General features: G+C 52.7%; 1 protein-coding gene across 1 annotated transcript; it reads left to right on the forward strand.

Annotated features, from left to right (window-relative positions):
• Nucleotides 1–1413: 1413 nt before the first annotated feature.
• On the forward strand, nt 1414–18932 carry LAMP1 (lysosomal associated membrane protein 1). Its single transcript, XM_047851560.1, has 9 exons — nt 1414–1663; nt 6640–6761; nt 8586–8805; nt 8928–9086; nt 15645–15832; nt 16370–16495; nt 17250–17316; nt 17386–17556; nt 17977–18932. Exons 1-9 carry the CDS (start codon nt 1612–1614, stop codon nt 18114–18116), a joined length of 1245 nt encoding a protein of 414 aa, XP_047707516.1. The 5' UTR covers nt 1414–1611; the 3' UTR covers nt 18117–18932.
• Nucleotides 18933–19769: the final 837 nt, after the last annotated feature.

The following is a 19769-nucleotide window of genomic DNA, read 5'->3' on the forward strand; positions in this document are numbered from 1 at the left end:
CTCGTGTCTTTCAACACATGGCAGCTCCAGCCTCACTGGGTTCATCCTCACGTTCCCCTTATTTGTAAGTTCTTCCACAGTGCGAAACCTGCAAAGCATCTACTGAATGTGTTTAACACCCTAAAACAGAGTATTTTAAGAACTGCTAACTCCTACCCCTGCGAACATTAATAAAGGGAAACCTTGTTTAGAATGGAGGCTGGGTCGGGAGGGGACTGCCTGGGGGGAACGTGCATGCCCAGCCACTGTCCTCAAGTGCAGATCTAACAGGAAGTCTGATTATATGTTAGAAGCTGAGAGGAAGGGAAGCTGGACAGAAATGACAACAAGGAAGAACACAAAATTTACAAAAAGCAAACAAACATTAAGAACTAAGGGGGGAAAGCCACCAGAATCAAGGACTGTTCGGTAGAGTGACCGGCAGTAATCAACACACCTGCACTGACGAGGCTCCAGGAACATTCCAGAGGTGGTGAGTTGGGGAGATCTCAGTGAAGCCACAGGACAGGAGAGGAAGGAAGGAGCTGGGAAACTGGGTGTCTGAGTAACTGTACCAGCCAAGGTGGGGGGAGGTAAAGGGAGGGGTGCCAGAGCTCCAGAAGGCAGTGAAAGACAAGACCCAGGGAGCCTTTAGGCAACCAGGGAAAGGTGCCTTTACAACACTCAGGCAATAAGGAGTGAGGCAGAAAGGTATTTCCGGAAGGTTCTAGAAGCACAAAGACTCGGATTTCCTTTGCCGTGGCACGCGGGGATATAAGCAACACCAGCGTTTCCGAACGTTCTAGATAAATGGTGCCCCCCTCCACGACCCGTTCCGATACATCCTTCAGGAGGGCGTCACAGCTGGCAATCACTGTATAACCTCTGAACTCCATTCCTCCAAGATTTCGTCTAGCCCTATGTTCCGCACTCTGAGTTGTTTACAAAAACGGGTTTTGGTTTGTTTCAAACGTGAGCTGTGACATTCGGTACATGTGTTCCACCCCTCCCCACCCTTGTCCCCCCACTTCAGCCTCCTCAAGCGTCAGTCGACCAGAGGAGCCCCGCGGCCAGAGTGCCCCACGCCACGAGAGAGGAGCACGTTAGCACTGCGGCCCTTGAGGAAACCCGCAGCCAGCGCGGGCCTCCCTGCGTCCCTGGGGCCCGGGGCGTCTCGGGTCGCGCGCCTCGGCAGAAAGCCGCCCTTCTCCGGGGTGACCATCGTCGTCTCCCTCGGCGGACGCCTCGCCGGCGGCGGAGTCGGGGAGCTGCCTCCGCACGCGCTCGCGGCGCGCACTTTCGGCTTCAAGTGGCCCAGAGGCCGGGGTGCGCGTCACGTGGCGCCACGGTCACGTGACCACAGGTCACGTGCGAGGCCGGTTCCAACCCAGGGGAAGACGCCGTGCCCTCTCGCTGTCGCGAGACCCACGGGGGTCACGTGACGGTGCGGGCGCGGCGCGGCCTCACGTGACGGGCGCCGCCGGCCGAAGGGTCTCCTTCCTGCCGCGGGCGCCGCAGCGGCCGGGCTTCTGGACCCCGGGACCCTCCCCCGCCCTCACGCCGGCCCCCGGCCCGCCCGCGGCCCAACCGCCCTCGACCCGCTCGGCTCCGGCCTCGGCAGCCCTCGCGCCCATGGCGGCCCTCGGCGGCGCCCGGCGGCGGCCTCTGTTCCTGCTGCTGCTCGGTGAGGGGCCGGGGACGCCGGGGCAGGGAGGGGGGCCGTGGGTTGGGGTCCCCGGGGACTCGGGGCGGGGGTACCCGGCGGCCGCGGACGATGCGGGGCGGAGCCGGTTGGGGGGGTAGCGGGCCCGCGAGTCGTCCCCGCCCCGGCGGAGGTCGGCACTTGGGGGCCGGCCTGGAGCCCTCTGGCCGCTGCCTGAGGAGTTGGGTCGAGATGTCAGCTGAGGGCCACCGAGCTCGTTCTCCGGGTGTTAGGGTGGAACTAAGTGGCTTGTGGGTTTCGGGACGGCTGTGGTTTAGCCACGGAAGACCGAGTGAAGCTGTGCAGCCCGAGGCGGCGGTACCTGCGTGGTCCTTCTGTCCCCCGCCCCCCGGGGGATACGGCTCCTACCGAGGAGGGAGGAGGGCGACATGTTGGTCCGGACGCTCAGAATATGTCTTTTGTGCTTTAACTTTGCCCTTCTGGGACAGCTGCGAGTGCTGTCCCCTGCGCTGCTTTGCTGTGAACTTCAGGTTCGGGTGACATTTGGGAGCGCCCGCAGCGGGTACAGTGCGAGGTCGGCGGCCCCAAGCCGCGGCCGCACAATGGCAGTATTGTTTTCTAGCGAGTGCTCGGTCGTCAGGAGCGCTGCCTCCGTTCCCGAGTCAAAGCGCGGGACCCCATCAGTGCGGATCTCAGAGCGGTCGGCGGGCGCTCGGTGTGCGATTGACTGAGTTTTGTTCTCGTTTTCTGGTCTCATGAGAAAGAGGAATGTGCGCCGTCTCCTAAATCTGTGCAGATGCCCTTGGTGAACCTGTCTGCGGTGCCACACCCTTTCACCCCGCTCCCAGTTCACACGGGAAGATCATCCGAAAGGCAGAGTTTGAAATATCCGGAAGACAATTCCCGGAGCTCACGCGAGCTCACACGATGTGGATGCACGTTACAGTACACACCTGCCCGTGGGTTCTGGAAATAGGTCTTTTTCTACTGTAAATTGTGCGCCTGTGAATGGGTGGATTTGGGTGTCACCTGTTTGCCTGTTGTGTAAAGTGAGTTCTCTGAGTTGCGTGAATAGCCACCAGGGGTGACCTTACTCCCTCGGTACAACTGCCCTCCCTGGCAGTGTAGCTACAAGAGGAGTTGGTGGAACAGGTTTGGTGGTGTCGGCGGCAGCGTGTTCTGTATTAGAAGAGCTCGCCCTCAAAGGGAAGAGAAACCTCTTTAGTTCCCTGCGGGGCGGTAGCTGGGTGTATGGTACGAGTCGTTAACTTTCTAATCCCTATTCCACTGTATCTTTCTAAGTTTTATGTTCAGTTAAAATCCAACTTTTAGGAAAGGCGTATTAATTTGGATTTAGGTCTTTTTAAAACGATGCTTATTTTGATGTATAATTTTACCAAAAAGCATCTTTTCTGAAAGCATATTTCAAACTTCGAAATTACTAAATCCTCCTTCATTAATAATTAGACATTTCTTAAAGCTGCTTTTGTGTTTGAATACTTGGTAGAAAGCATAGACCAGGGTGAACTGAAACCGTCTGACACTTGAGATGAAGTGTAATTGCGTAATGGGACTCTTTAAACCACTGGTGTCAACTAGATGACTTCCTTCCCCTTACTCTAGTTAACATGACTGTTGATTGTGGAAGTTTGTTAGCTACTCGGGTTGGTGACCAAATTCTTAATGGTGTTTGAGACCAAAATGTTCGAGGCCTGTGATTTTGAACTTCTTTTGTTAGACACGTCCCAGGCAGTGTCTGTCCTCCCTTCTCTCTGCATCTGCGGGACGTGACTACACGCATGCATGGCGTGAGCTTTCACTGGAACGTCATTCCAGTCGTGCTGTGATGATGTTTCCACCTTGGGCCTCACACGTAGTAAGTGCTCGGCACTTACCTAGACTCTGTTCTGTAGCGCTGGTCCCTAACCACACGTCCATGTCCACGCTTTAGAAGTGTCTGTGCTCATGGCCTGTCCCTCCAGGCTGTGATTCGGAGTGTGGGAAGGAACCTTCCTCCCCACTAAAGGACGTACTTCCTTTAGTCATAGGTGGTTATGTGTCACTGATTAAAAAGAAGAATACTGGATTTAAAAGAATCAAGTAATGACAAACTAGGAAGTATTTCTTCTAAAAAGTTTAACGAAGAAATGTATTCACTTGTTCCTTTGGATGGCAGCTTCTTTTATTTCAAAAATGAGCATTTTGTCATTTGAAACGTATCCACTCACTCAGCAAGTTTTGGCACTCAGTTCCCGATTGCTCAGCACTCCCTAGCTGTGTGACCTTAAGCAAGTTAGGTCCCTGTCCCTTAGTCTCCACAGCTGTGAAAGGGAATCGCAGTAGCGTTTACCTGTTAAGGTTGCCACGATAGTTGAATCAGCTGCAAAGTGCTTGGCGCAGGTCCTGGCACGTAACACGTGCATAACAAGTGCTTGTTAAGTGACATAACTTATTTGGCATTTTCCATCAGGTTCTGAGGGTTTAGTGATGAACTCGATGGGTGAGGTCTGTATGGCTCTGTTTAAATACTGTCAGTGAGCATTAAAGCCATTGCTATTGCCCTGTACTGTGTGCTGCTGTGCACTGGCTCCTTTGATACTCCCATGACCCCGAGGGGTCAGCCCGCTTGTTCTGGTCCGTGGGCGCATAAACCGAGGGCAGCGACTGCTGCCGGCCCCAGGTCACACAGCTAGTGAGTGGCGGAGTCTGCAACAGAACCAGACTCGCTTCCCACAGCTGTACTTGTGTCAGAAGGGGATTCCTACCGGTGAGGGTACCTTGAAGGAATAGGCTGAAGTTACTCATTTATGTGGTCCCCGGAGAAATGGTGGAGTCCCCACCTGTGTGCTGGATGGACCGCCACAGGCCAGGGAGCAAGCTTGTTAGAGGGCCACAGACAGCTTCTGACAGCATGCATAAGTTTCTCTTGTAAGTGTGCGATCTGATGCTCCCAGAGACATTTTTCTCCGGACTAAAATTTGGCTTCTGGGGATAAGTTTCTTGTTTTAGTAATTGAAAGTTTCTGGCCCCTCCAGAATAATTGTGGATATCTAGTGTTGGTAAAACTTACTTTAAATTTGCTGTTGTAATACTTGTTTTACTTTGAAAGCTCATACCCTCAGCATATTTACTAAGTGAAAACGTTCTGTGACTGAAAAGTTATTTAACGTGAAATAGTTCCCAATGAAGTGCTTGGAGTCAGTAAAAGGGTGTTAATGACTTAAGGAACTAACTTCTGGGAAGGCAGCTTGGTTAGAACTGCTGTGTGTGTGCTCCTGTGAGAGGCAGCCACCTGCCCTGTCTGTGGCATGCGTGGTCACACAGTAACTCCAGCAGCCAGGCCAGAACCATGGCCATGTGAGGGCATCTCTGGCCTGAGAGAGCCCTGGCGGCAGGGTGGGGGGGTGGGGACGGGTAGCAGCCGTACGCTCGTGGTCCGGGTCAGCGCCTCTCACACACTTGCTTCTGCCCGCCAAGCCTGCTTCCACCTTGCTGGCCTCTCTGGACCGCTGGTGCCCTTAACCCATCCCTCTCCAAAGGCACGGGGATGATTTCTCTGTTTTTAAAATCCTTTACTGAGTTAAAAACAAGCTGTGGAATTTTCTCTAGGTTTTACAATGGAAATTCATTTATCGGAGTTGCCTTTAGTGTAACCTGAGTTTTCAGGGGCATAGGTTAAGAATTCGCAAAACAGACAAAAACTGCACAGGTTTCTTGTTTGCCATAGGTTGCTGCTTTTTCCTGCAGCAGCTTCTCTGTGAACCTAGATTTTGGTGTTTCCCGTACCAGAAGAATACGGGAAGGTATGTGGGGTTTCTGGCTACTTTTTGCTTTATGCTTGAATAGTAGTTGGCTTTAAAGATTTTATTTTGTGAAAGCCGCAAGAGTGTAATAAACTGGGTTTGTTAGGGTCATTTGTTTTTGGGGGGGCAGGGATTTTAGAATGAAAAGTTAATCGAGTGTGTACTGAGTGTCTTCAAAATGTGCCTGTGTCACATGTATGCCTGGAGTGGTTGGAGTGTCGGGAAAAGGTGTGCAGGGACTGGCAGGAATGTCACTGGAGGGAGGGCACGTCACTTCTGACCCCCACGGCACCCAGTGCTGGCAGACTAGTTCTTGGTTTCAGAACTAGTGAAAACACCCATTTTTGTTGCAAGAACAGTGTACTAACATGTGGCTTGGGAAAATTACCTACGGCTCTACCACAGTGGTCAGATGATATTCGCTGCTAAACCCATCAGAGCTATAGGACATCAAGAAGCCAGAGATGGCTCTGGCCCTGAGAATTTGAAGAGGAAATCGCTAGCCACCATCACTGTTGAGCTGGAGGGACCCATGAGAGCTTCATTCTGTCCCTTCCTTCAGGGATGTGGCAGCCCTGCCTAGATGAGTTGACTGATGGCCTGACGTGCAGCCAAGTCTAGGTTCAGTTGAATCACTGGTTTTTAAGGATGTTTCTGAAACTTGGCGAAGGACTCGGATCTGTGAGTCTGTGGCTTTTCTTGCCACACCAGCGGTCCATGAGAAGTAACAAGAGATCTAACTTTAAATAGTTTAGGACCACAGCAAAAGATTCCCCAGTTCTCCCATGGGCTTCTGCGGAAGATCGGTATTCAGGTTGAGTTGTGCCTCCGGGACCCTGGTACATCTTCCAGAGACCCTCTGAGGACTGAGTGCAGAGCAGCATGTGCCTAGGTTGACCCGGAAATTGACATGTGACCTCCCTGTCAGTACCCTGACATCAGGCATTAAAGAGCTGTTGGTCAGGTGGGCAGACTAACTAGTGGGTTTAGAGTTAACATTTCCAGGAGCCTATCTAGGAGGGACAGGAAAGACAGCCCAACTGAACCCAGCCTCGGTAACCCACATCTCAATCTTGTAAGCAGCACAGTAGTATTTCCTAATAAAGTCCATTATTGCCACAGCTAGAGACCACAGAAGCGCCCAGTTGTATTTTCAAAACCTTGTTTGGATATTTCTGTCTTTCCTGGAGTTAGCAGGCCTCCTACATGGCACGGCGGCCACGTTTGTGGTGACGGACGGCAATGGGACGGCTTGCATCATGGCCAACTTCTCTGCTGCCTTCGTGACCAGCTATGATACCAGGAACGGTCCTACGGTAGGAAGCACCAGGGTCCTTCATGCAGGGTGTGGTGTGTGTGAAGATGTTTGTTATTATCGTTTCAAATAAATGTATGAGAAATGACCTCACCGTAGCACAGTTCCCCTGTGCCGTAGTAGTATCCTCCTCCGCTCATCAGTAGCCTATGCTACTGTATATACTGAAGGTGCAGTCAGATATGTAAACCATTTTATGCCCTGCTCTTGCTGTTCTATGAATTTTTTTTAATGTTTATTTATTTGGGGGAGAGAGAGGGGAGGGGGCATGCAAGCAGGGGAGGGGCAGACAGCAGGACAGGATCCAAAGCAGGTTCCAGGCTGTCAGCACAGAGCCCAGTGCGGAGCTCGAACCCACAGACTGTGAGATCATGACCTGAGCCGAAGTCAGACGCTCAACCGACTGAGCCACCCAGGCGCCCCCTGCTTTAACGGTTTTATATGAGTGTAATCCCTGTTTTCCTCACGATTACTTTTTGTGATCACAGTGCAGTGTTCTCTTATGTCGATCAGCCTCATGTGTTGGAGCCTCTCCTGTTTTCTGTTTTCTGATGTACTTTCGTGCTCAGGGCACAGCGGTGTGAGTACACTTTTCCTGATGTGTTGAATTTGCTTTGGATAAACCACTAGGCTCCAGGAATTGCATATAAACAGCTGAGCAATGCTGCAGGCTGTACTTGTCCAAAATGCCCCTCATTGTTTTCTTAAAATAACTTGCACTTCTACGGGATGAAAGGGTTTTTTTAATTTATTAGATTCCTAACAAGTAAGCTGCATCTGTATTTCTTTGTCAGTTACCCACTAGTGGACATCATGCTTCTTTTTCACATTTACTCCTGTATGTATCTCTAAACCAAATTTTGTTTTTAGTTCTTTGTTGAAACCCCCATTTTTCCTTGCCCACCTCACAGGGCAGTGGTGGGGCCCCTGGACTTTGTGCCAGGTGCTCAGGCCCCATCTGGCCTCCACGTAAACATGGTCACATTCCAGACCAGAGAGAAACGGGCAGGCTCCGTCCCGCAGGAGTGTCTCAAGTTACAGAGACTCGTCCAAACACTTTTGTTGTCCTTGCTACATTACTTGTTTTGTGTTTGGATTTTTAAAATATCATTTGGACATATATTATGTTACACAGATGTGATTGCCCATGTGCTGTTATGTGCCTTACTCTTCTCCACCGTGTTGGTCTCTGTCACCTCACAGAGTTCTGTCGTCTCAGGAGCAGCTTATTCGTGGCTCACTTAGCCGGTCCTGCTGGTTTCCGGGGTCACCCGGTGGTTCTGTAGTTTTGTCTGTAATGGTAAATTCAAACAGTTCTGCAGGAAACATCTTTTTCTGTGTTTAAAGAGACTTTAAGTGCAGTCGACACCCGATGTTACATTAGCTTCAGGTGTGCAATTTAGGATTTGACAAGTTTGTTCCTTATGCTGACTACACATGTAGCTACCGTGGGTCCCATGAAGAGACCTACTCTTTAAACATTTTTATAGCACACGAGTAGTGATGGTTTTCTCAAATATAAATACATAGCTCACTTGAAGGCCAATATGAATTATTTCAGTTAACCAAGATCACTTTAGTTTAAAAATGCTACAAATTAAAATTATGTTAATTGTCTGCTTTGTCTTACACTTGAATTATTTCTCAGTCTGTACTGACACATAATCCTGACTTTACTAATGTATTTATCGATGTCGGAGGTGAATGTGCTCACTGCAGCCTCTGAGGTGGGGGGCTGATGTCCCTCTTCCTGAAGGTCTTCCTTGGTGCATCTGAATCGCTTTAGTGGCTTGTGTTCTGACTGGGTGTGTGTCCTTTGTTCTAGAATGTGACCTTCGACCTACCACCTGATGCAGCAGTGTTAAACAGCAGCAGCTCCTGTGGTAAAGAGAACGCGTCTGCCCCCAGTCTCGTGATTGCTTTTGGAAGAGGACATAGACTGACCCTCAATTTCACAAGAAATGCAACCCGTTACAGTGTTCAGCTGATGGGTTTTATTTATAACTTGTCTGACACACAGGTTTTCCCCAACGCAAGCTCCAAGGGTAAGAACCCAAACCGACCAGTTACAAAGTTAAGAAAATCGGGTTGGAGAGGGCCTAAAATTTTAACTAAGTACTTCACATAGTTAAAAATTGATTATTATTATTATTTTTTTTAAATACAGAAATCAAGACTGTGGAGTCTGCCACTGACATCAGGGCAGACATAAATAAAAAATACAGATGTGTGAGCAACAACCAGATCCACATGCACAACGTCACTGTCACGCTCCATGATGCCACCATTCAGGCGTACCTTGCCAGCAGTAGCTTTAGCAAGGAAGGTAGGACACTGCCTGTGGCCCTGGTGCCCAGGCCCAGCTCAGTGCGTGCAAGCGTGGCTGTGAGCCTGTGCCTGAGGAAGATGTGTGTGAGTAAGCATTTGTGCGGTGGGGGACTGTGTGCAACTCACACCTTTGAACTGCCCACCAAACATGTTTTTCTCTTGAAAGGAGGTGATCTCTTTAGGTGAGGTAGGACAAACACTGATTTTAAAAGGGTAAAAGGAAAAAGCAGTTGAAACTCTGTGTCTTCCTTTGTTGGGAAGCTAATGAGGTCAGGGTCACAGAATCTTCCAGTTCAAGCCAGCTGTCTTTTCACCAAGACCTAGGCTTATCTCTGTCCAGCTTGACGGGTCCGGGGGTGGATGGCAGAAGGACCTGAATGCCTTTCTGGGCAGGTTGGCTGGGGGGGGGGGAGGGGTGGTCATGACTCCTCAGGGAGGCACCTGCCAGCTCAGCTCCACTGGTGGGCTCTGGGGTCTGACAGACAGGGCTCCAGACCCCTCCTAGCTCTGTGGTCTTGGGTAAGGTAGTCTCTTGTCTCCTCCCCTTGTAGAGTAAAAATAATAGTCTGTTTTAGGAGGTTCTTAGAGTTAAAAAGGAAATTTATACGTGGTGTTTATGTCAGTGCCTGGCTGAGAGTAAATACTGAGGAGTGTTATCGTTCAACTAGGACTAAAGAAAGTTCTCTTCCCCAGTCCTGCCAGTCAGCTCACAGATCACTGTTATTTTCCAAAAGGGTGAGGGGCTTGGTTGTCTTAGAGAACTTGCCTGTCCTTTTCGGTGTTTAGCCGTGCTTTTGTGAGCCTTCAATTTCAGCGGCCCCAGCAGTGTGGCTGGAACACTCAGGTGACTGCTGGCTGCGTGGCTGATTTGCACTGAGTTACTGGTGCTGATGGGCCCAATGGGCCGGCCGGGCCCCTGTGCGGTTGGGTACAGCCCTCCTGAGAGGCATTCATGCCCTCCGCAAGGCCCTGTGCAGCCCACCTCCACTTCTGTATAGCCAGGAAGCTAAACGTGGTTTTTCTGTGCTTATCAGTTTAAGGTTAAAAGGAGTCGAACATTTCACAACACATGAAAATTACATGAAAGTCAAGCTTCAGTGTCCATAACTAAAGTTTCCTTGGAACATAGCCTCATTTATTCGTATACCTGTTTCTATGGCTGCTTTTGCACTCACACTGGCACAGCCGGGTGTGCAGACACCAGACAGCCACAAAGTCTAGAACGTTTGCTGTCTGTAACTGAGAAGACACAACCAGCAGTAATACACAGGGCACAAAGGCAGGTCTGTGTGAGCTGGAGCAGCTCTGGAGGAGACCGGCGGGACCAGCCCTCTCTAGTACCCCCCTTGTGTGGCGAGCTATGTGTGTGTGCACACGCACACGTGCACAGGCCCAGGTGTGCACGCTAGCACCTACCTCCCCGAGTGGGGGAGGGACTGCGGGGGGTGGGGAAGTTACAGCCACGCTAAGTGCTTCAGCAGCTGACGCTCACAGGTATGAGTCTCCAAGCAGCTGGGTTTCATCCCCAGCAGAACACCTCAGTCTTCTCCCTCTGGCCTCGAGCAGAAGGGAAGAGCAAAAACTGTCAGAGGCATTGGGAAATGATAGTGCAGTGACCTCACTACCATCTGGGCCTCAGGGTGGCTGTAGAGGATAGCTCCTCACTTTCATGACTTGTTTTCTTCTGCTTGGAAAGCTTCTGAGCACAGAGATGGGCCTGTCCTGTCTGACTTCTCTGAGCGGTGTGGTGCCCAGAACAGGGCTCCAGCTTCTGGCCTAAGATCAGATTGTGACAATACGGAAATGCTAATCTTTTTTAAGGTTTATCACTTTTTTAAAATAGTGTTTATCTTTTGGAAGAGGTTTAGGTTCACGGAGTTCCCCAACCCCCGTCCCCACGCGCACACAGCCCCTCACCATCAGCTCCCCACGCGTTGCTTTCCTAGTGGAGGAATGTCTGTGTGTGACTCCACAGGGGAAAGATGCATTCAGTGAAGCGGTCCCTACACCTGAGACCCAGCCACCGACCCCCATCCTCAGAGGCTCCCGCCCCAGCCCCTACACAGTCACCTGGGGGCTTGGCCTTCTGCCCTGGTGGTGGGTCACTCTGAGCCTGCTATGGGCAGTCACCCGTTGTGTCCTGTGAGTTGTTGGTCCGAAGCTTGGTCACTAAGCTCACCCTCAGTCCCCATCTCCTCTTGTATTCGTGGTTGTCCCTCTCACCAAAGCTTGCTTTCATGTTATGTTAAATCTGCCTCTACGGATACGTCTGTGCTTTGGAAAGGAATCTTGCTGCTTTTTATTCAACGTTTTTTATTTATTTTTGGGACAGAGAGAGACAGAGCATGAATGGGGGAGGGGCAGAGAGAGAGGGAGACACAGAATCGGAAACAGGCTCCAGGCTCCGAGCCATCAGCCCAGAGCCTGACGCGGGGCTCGAACTCACGGACCGCGAGATCGTGACCTGGCTGAAGTCGGACGCTTAACCGACTGCGCCACCCAGGCGCCCCATCTTGCTGCTTTTTAAAGACACTAGGGCGCTCTCAGGAAATCTGCTGGGAAGAGGAGGGATAAGAGGTGTCCTGGAGTTACACAGAATATCGTGTACAAGTTGGCACATCTCTGTGGCAGGCTGGAGGGTGTGGTGAGGTCACGGCATGTCTGCGTAGTGTTCCCTGGACAGGAAGGGGTCCTCATAGGGCTTTTGGGCTCCTGTCACTATCAGGTAACATCGTCTGTAATTCCTCTGATCAGTCTTTACTTGGAGTGATAAGAAATGAAGTCTGCAAAAAACAAATCCATGCCCCAAGCTCCAGGGACTGCTCCCCACTCCCTCTACCCTGCCACAAACGTGTACACACCACCCACCCAACCCCTGTGACTTCTTATTTCGTGGGATGTGGTCCTCCAGTGGCCTAGGTCCAGGCCCAGTGATTGGGGGAGTTCTCAGAGCAACCACGTGGGCAGGGAGGGGCTCCAGAATGGGCTTTCGCTCTGTGGGCAGGAGCCGAGCTGTCCCCAGAAATACTTCAGCAGACCCTGAACAGCACCAGTGTGAGCTGTGTGGGTCCACTCACACATGGATGTTTCCAGTAAACGCAGTACAAAACTGTAAATGTCTTCTTGTGATTGTTTTTTTCTGCCTTCACTGTAAGAATACATGATATGTGTTAATAGACTGTGTTAACTGCTAAGGCTTCTGGTCAGCAGTGGAGTTTTAATAATTAAGGCTTTGGGGGAGTCCAAAGTTAACATGGATTTTCATCCATGGGGGTCAGCGTTGTTGAAGGGTCAGCTGGAGTTGCTGATGTGACCTGAGCTGTGCTCGAAGCCCAGCTGTGCACTTTGACTCAACCAGCTGTGATCTTGGGGTCTGGTCTGTAGAGAGCCCCCCGGCCTGCCAGCGGCTTGCTACATCCACTTTTGTCTGTTGTGCTGTTTCTGACGCGGTTTGCAATCAGAGGGACCAGTGTATCCCCCTCCAAGCAGGAGATGTGTTGTAACTGAGCACACATGCTACATGGCAGCATCATTCACATTTAAAATACTTGGTTTCTGTTAAAATTGAGCCTTTTTTTTTTTTTTTTTAATCTCCTTTTGTGCTAATTTCATTCCTCTGGTTCTTAGGTACTTTTTTTTTTTTTCTGGGTCACTTAAATTGAAAGCTTCAGAGAAAAGATTCCCTGTCAAATCAAATACATTAAGTATATTTTATATTCTTGTAGTCTGTTCTAGTCGTGGATTGACAATAAAGAACTGTTAAATAAACACAGTTTCAGAAATAGGTAAATTTTTGGCCACAAATGCCCCTGGAAAGTCAGAATGAGCTGCGGGAGTTGGCGCAGGCTTCTGTGGCCTCGCTCTTATGTGCTGTCGTGGGGCCTTGGTTCCCCATGCCCCTACCCGTGCACTACCCTGAGAAACACCAGGTACTGACACATCAGAGCTTCTGAGAAAGCACAAGGCCAGGCTGCTGGAGTTGGCTTCCCGTTTGGTTGACGAAGGCAGGTTCTGAGGACAGCCTCTCCCCAAGGTCTGTGAGGGGCACGTGGTCATCTCCGTGGAGCGGGCTGGGCACAGCCATCCCCGGAGGCTGAGGTGGAGCCGGTGAGCATGTCCACGCTGTGTCCCCGGGAATTGGATTTCCAGCCCTTGGCCCACGCAGACACCTGACTTTGATGGCTTGGCAGAGGATTCGTATTTATTCGTCTTTGTGCCTTCAAGATTTGATGTGTGGGCACTTGTGGCTGCCTCTGTGACCGTTAGAAGTTCAAAATAGGAACTTTTTAGTATGGCTGGTCCCAAGCTTGCTTTCCACCCAGTTTGGCAACATTTCTCCCTTAGGAACAACGGCCAGGGTAGCTTCAAGTAAAGGAAAGGAGTAAAGTAAAGGAGTGCTAATGCCACTCTCCTCGCACTCCGTTGGAGACTCCTTGTAACTGTAGCATGCAGGCTCCTCAGGCTGGTCGCTGGCAGATCCTTTGGGGGCCTCCAGAAGCTTCTGAAAATCCTGAGGAGGGGAGCCTTGGCGGGACACGCAGCCTGCACTCTCCTGGGGTCCCCGGACTTCCCAGGGCGGATTACACACGGGTCGCACTGAGCACACTTGAGTGCATCCTCCATGTGCTTTCCTCGCTGCAGCGTCTGCCTGGAGGACAGGTTGCGCAGGGTGGGGCTCTCCGTCTGCATTTGGGAAGGGAGGGAAGGGGCGGGCACTCGTCCTTACACTTGACTGTGCCATTTGTGCTCCCAGGTGGACACTTTGCAGCCTGCCTTATGAGAACAGCAGGTCGTGTGTGCAGGTGCTCGTCACTCTCCCCATGCGTGCCGCGTGCCCATCTAGGCTGGGATTTGGAAGCCACCTTGTGTTGATGTGGTTTTGCACATTTAATGAGGTCCTGTTCTGTAACAGCTTGGAAAGCAGTGGTGAGGCTGTTCTTAAAGGTGTGGCTGTGGTGTCAGCCTGCAGCCCCAGGGAGGAGGCGGGTAGTGTGGCCAGCACACCCTGGGTGGGGACCTCTCAGGCAGCTGTCCCTCCACCAAGAGCCCAGAGGCACACCCACACTATCGTGCCTTTTTTCCATCTTTACCTTTTGTCTAGAAAAGCATTTGACTGTGTGTGATTGCCCTGTGTGAAGGCACACTGGGTGAGTGAACTTCCCAGAGGTGTGGCATCACTTCCATGTCACAGCCCTGCAGGGTGACCTTTCCCATCTCTCCCCTGCCCCCCCCCCCAGGAGGAAATGGTGGCAAAGTTTCCTTTTAAAGTGGAGCAAGTTCCGGCAGCTTCCCCGTGGGCTCCACATCCACGGCACTGGTTATGGTGGGCCAGCTCCCACGGCCCAGGCTAGCTGAAGTGGGGAGAGGTGGGAGTTGGACAGAAATCGTGTGAATGCTGATCATCCAAAGAAACAGGGCAGTAAGACAGAGGGCTTAACTTGGGGATGATGGTCTCCTGGAGGTGCTGTGGGTCTGGGTGTTTTAGGATGTTACGTGGGAGGCAGGTGTGTGTTCTGTATGCATCTGAGGGAGTGTTCATTTCTCTCTCTTGGTTCAGTCTGCCTTGATTTTGAATGTAAATTTTTGTTCTAAGCAATCATAGTAGGTCAAGTTCTGAGAGACAGAGACACTTAAACTCCTGGGCATGTCCTCTGGGGGCACTGTGTGCCCTCTCCCCTCCCCCCTCCTGTGTGCCCCCCTTCACTCCCCCTACCCTCCTGTCCTCCCCCCATGTGCCCTCTCCCCCCCCCCCCCCCCCCGCCCCACTATGTCCTCCTGCAAGGCCTGTCCTGCCCCAACTTCCCTCACTCCTGGATTGTCATCCCTTTCTTAGGAATTTTCACTCACACTTCCTGGGCCTTCTGTCTCCAGGAGGGTGCAGGTGCCTGTACCACCCCCCTTGCTCTGAATAGCTCAGAGCAGCTGGCTCACTGGACCTGGCTGGTCTCAGCTCCAGTCTTGTCCTGCAGGGACTGCCCCCTGACACTCATCCCTGTAAAGGCCTCCTGGGCTTCTCTCCCACGAGCACCTTGCTGATGGCACTAGCTTTGTCCTGGTGTGTGCGTGCGTGCGTGCGTGTGTGTGTGTGTGTGTGTGTGTGTCCCGCCTGCATCTGTGGGACCTCCAGCACCATGCCTAGTGTGCAGCCTCACAGAGGGTCTTGAATTGTTGCCGTTTGAAGTGGTGTGTAGCTGACTGTCCCAGCAGCAGGTGATGGGGTTCAGGTTGTGTTTACTTCAGTAGAAAGGTTTGTCCTGCAGAAGGGGACAGCTCTGTGAGGCGGCATTGCCTGGAGGCTGAGCTGGAGGACACTCCAGGCAGAGCCGCGGTATGGTGGCAGGAGTGGGGATGGCCCTGTGGGACAGCAGGCCGCTGCCCCATAGTTCCGGAGGGGGGCTGACATGCACTGTCCTCGGACAGGCCGAGAGATCCCGTTCTGCGGGTGTGGCCAGCTGAGAGACTGCTGGGGTTCACGGTGAGCCTGGGGTGGCCGAAGCTTCTGGTGGGTGGCCCTGAGGAACTAGGACTTTGCCTCCTTTCCCACTTGTCCCTCCAGAGACGCGCTGTGAGCAAGATGGGCCTTTCCCGACGACCGCACCGCCACCGTCTCCCCGCCCTTCACCATCCCCCACGCCAGAGACCCCCTCCGTGCACAAGTATAACGTGAGCGGCGCCAACGGGACCTGCCTGCTGGCCAGCATGGGGCTACAGCTGAACGTCACCTACAGCAAGAGGGACAACACGGTAGGTTCGACCCTGGGGACCCATCTCAGTGCGTCAGGGCGCTGGTGCATGTGCACACCTCTCATAAATCTGAAAGAGCGGGTTGTGGGGCCTGTCCTGTAATCAGCTTCTTGGCACACACAGCCAGGCTGCTGTCTTCTGTATGGCCCGTGTCATTGGGACTTGCTCTACTGGACGAGTTTATCGGCCCCTAAGAGAATGTTAAATTCTGCTTAAACTTTTACCAATGCAACTTTTGTGTTCATTGTTACGCTTTTCCTTTGTCCCTGCTGGTGATGGGGGCTGTGGGCTGTGACAGGGAAGGTGCTTGTGGTGGGAGTGTAATGTCCTCGTGAAAGTAGCAACGAGGAGGAGCAGGGAAGATGGTTCTGGAACCCAGAAGTCTGCACTTTGGGTGTTTTCCTCCTCCTGGTTTTGGTTAAAATGATAGAAGCCTTGAAGTTCTCATTTTGAGGTCACTTTGGCCTCCAGAGCGTGGAGGACCCGAAATGGGGCGCGAAAAGGAATTTAGGTAACATGTCTGCTTTTCCTCCTCAGACTGTCAGCGGACTGTTCAGCATCGACCCAAGCAACACGAGCACCACGGGGAGCTGTGGCGCCCAGCTGGTGACCCTGGATCTCCGGAGCAGCCGCATCCACTCCTTGCTCTTCCAGTTTGGAATGGTGAGGGTTCGTTCCCGCGCCACCTCGCGCCACAGCCCGCATCTGGCCATGGCTTCCCGCCATCGGCTCCCGCACACTATGCCCCAGCCCCACGGAGAATCAGTGAAGGTGCCAGAACCCACAGCTTTGCCCCAGTGAGGACGACGGAGTCTGTTTTCCCCACCTGCCTCTTCCATCAGTGCTTTGGACCCTCAGTCCCCCATTTTCATTAAGGACACCTCCGTTGGTTTGCTTTATGCAGCAGGTGTCAGGGGGCACCTGTGGCGTGCCCACCATCACTGTCCGTGCCCCACTGTGCTCAGCCCAGCCTCCGCCTCGGGCACTGCCCTCACCCCTTCTTCCAGGGGCGCCATCCTGGGTCCTGGGTCCTCTCTTCTTGTCCCCATCTGGGAAGCATAGAAACGCCCTCTGCCAGTGTTTATGATGCTGCAGATTAACAGTCTGGTTTCTCCTGATAAAGTTTACATTAACGTTCCTAAAGTGCCAACGTTTGGAAAAAGTTTGATTTTTTAGAATATGGCTCCTTCAGTCCCTATTTTAACAGAGTCTGATTGTGTAAAAAGGTCTAGGAGGACAAGTCAGCATCTGTGTTCTCGGGATTTATGCGATGCCTTTTATTACAGACTGCGTGTTCCACGGCCTCTTGCTGAAGCTAGAACTGCAGGAGTCAGATTTACTACCAGATGATCCTTTAGGTTTGATGGTAAACATGTGAGTTTGGCAAGTGGTTAAGGATTTTTTTCTTCTCTTTAAGGACCCAAATACTAGCCAGTTTTTCCTGCAAGGAATCCAGTTGAATATGACTGTCCCTGACGCCAGAGGTAAGGCCCCCACATCTCACCTGCCCGTGCAGGAATCCCAGAGCACTCACTCTCAATGTGCCTTTGCAGACCCCACCTTCCAGGCGGACAACAGCTCTCTGAGGGCACTGCAGGCCACCATCGGGAATTCATACAAGTGTAACGCCGAGGAGCGCGTGGAGGTCACGGAGGCCTTTTCTGTCAATATATTCAAAGTGTGGGTCCAGGCTTTCCAGGTGCAAGGTGACAAGTTTGGGTCTGGTGAGTAGCATTGGGGGAGACTGCACGGGGTCTGCAGACTGCAGTTCTGTTTGGATATTTAATCATTTCTGGGTTGCAAGGACAGTTTATGGGGGTGGGAGTCCCCTTTCCCAGTCTCAGAGATTTTTAGAGCAAACTCCCTTTCCCGCATCACCTTGCCTTTGGAAGACCCAGCAGCTCACAGATGCGAACCCAAGGCGCCATTTGCTCAAAGGTAGTCGTTTCATGGGATGGCGCCTGTCCTCCCGAGCCGTGAAGGCAGGAGGTGGGGTGTTGTGTCCGGAGGGCCCGGAGGTCCTGACTGTGTCCAAGCCGTAATTGATTAGAACCGAGCCAGGCTGGGGGGAGGGGGGGAAAGCCCGTGTGAGGTCTCGTGGGGACCGTGGCCACGAGCATGGCCCCCTGCCCCGTGTCTCCTAGTGGAGGAGTGCCAGCTGGATGAGAACAGCATGCTGATCCCCATTGCCGTGGGCGGCGCCCTGGCGGGGCTGGTCCTCATCGTCCTCATTGCCTACCTCATCGGCAGGAAGAGGAGCCACGCGGGCTACCAGACGATCTAGCAGGGCCACGACAGCTCGGGCCGGCCGCCACCTCTGGGCCTCCACTCGTCCCCTGAGCTTAGGTTGGCGTGGAGGGCGGCACGCTTTCTTGCAAACTGATTTTCAAATCTGCTTTATCCAATGTGAAGTTCATCTTGCAACATTTACTATGCACAAGAGTATTGAAATGACGGTGTTAATTTTGCTAACTGGGTTAAATATTTTGCTAATGGTTAAAACGTTAATATTTACCAAAGTAGAACTTTCAGGTGGGAGGGAGGAGTGCTTCCCTACATGGGCACTGGCTCCACTATTACTTGGCTCTTTAAGATTCTGCTGTTGGCTTCTTCGTTCCTGACTGAGGTTGAAGCCTCGCCAAGGTGGGGTGCTCCCTGGTCTTAGGGCTGAGGAGGGCTGGCTACTTGTTAGGCTTGTGCTTCAGAAGATCTAGAAACAGAAGTACTCCAAAAGGTGAAAATCTGGAACGCTTAAATGAAGCTTTAGAAGCCAGGACGGGCCCGGCCCCCGCGGCGCACAGCTCGGTACTAGGGCACCAGCGCCCCCGCGGCATCGGGCCCTTCTGTCCTCTCCGCGCTCTGCCACTCAAGAGCTGGCACTTTTTTAAAATAGATAAATGGGTGTTATTTTTATTTACCTTTTTGTAAAGTGACTTTCAGTCTTCTGTTTGAGGTTCGGGGTGATCCTGTTCTGCACTCGTGTAAATACTGGGTGTCACGCTCTGCGCTACCCGCTTGCCGCTCGGGTGGCTGTGCACGGACGACCCTTCACGTCACGCGTTGCTGTAACAAATGCTAATAAAACATCTCTTTCTTTCTCTGCCTGGACTCTGTGCTTCTGTCCGCTCCCGCCAGAGGTCTCAGTGGGACGCACGGTAGGCGGCAGGCGTCTGTCCCCCAGCGTTTGAGAGAGCTGGTGTCGCGGTAGGTCTTCTGGGTGGTAACTTGGAGGACTGACAGGAGTTGTGTCTGGAGGTAGGTCCTCAGTGGTGACCGAACAGCCCCTGCGAGTGGGAGGAGGGCCATGGGGGCTCCCCTGTGGGCACCGACCTGGAGCCCCGTGGCCCCACTGCAAAGCACAGGCGGTCAGCAGGGCGCTCAGAGCTTTCAGAGCACGAACTGGGCCTCAGGTTTATTGTCCTCTTTGCTTTTTAAGCAAAGACCTGTGCCTTTCGGGGATCTGTGCACCTTGCTGGTGAGGCTGAAGCCAGCCTGCCTGCCGGGAGCCCTGGGGCCCGGGTGTCCCCGACACTCCCACCTGGAGCTGCCGGCCAAGGAGCGCAGCTTGGGGCCCCACGGCCAGTGTGTGTCCGGCCTCGCTGGGCAACCGCCACCCCCACACCAGTGACCCCGCACTTGACTGCCCCGTGGGGGCAGCCTCGGGGACTCCCCAAGCTCTGGCAACCCGCCCATGCCACCACTTCCTCCTGATGAGAGCATCTGTGTGGGAAGTTCAGTCCCAGGCCGGCATCTTCTGGGACCGTGGGGGGAAGGGAGGCGCCTCTGCGGCTGGGCTAGTAGTCGCCCAGGCGCCTTGAAGGGTACCAGCCGCTGCCCACGGTGTTCAACAGGTGACACTGTTCTAGGTCCCCACCTGCCCCATGCAGGGCTCAGCCTGCCCAGGCAGTGGGATTTCTCAGCAGGCAGCAGCAGCCCC

Source organism: Prionailurus viverrinus, chromosome A1 (assembly GCF_022837055.1).
Source record: "Prionailurus viverrinus isolate Anna chromosome A1, UM_Priviv_1.0, whole genome shotgun sequence".
NCBI lineage: Eukaryota > Metazoa > Chordata > Mammalia > Carnivora > Felidae > Prionailurus > Prionailurus viverrinus.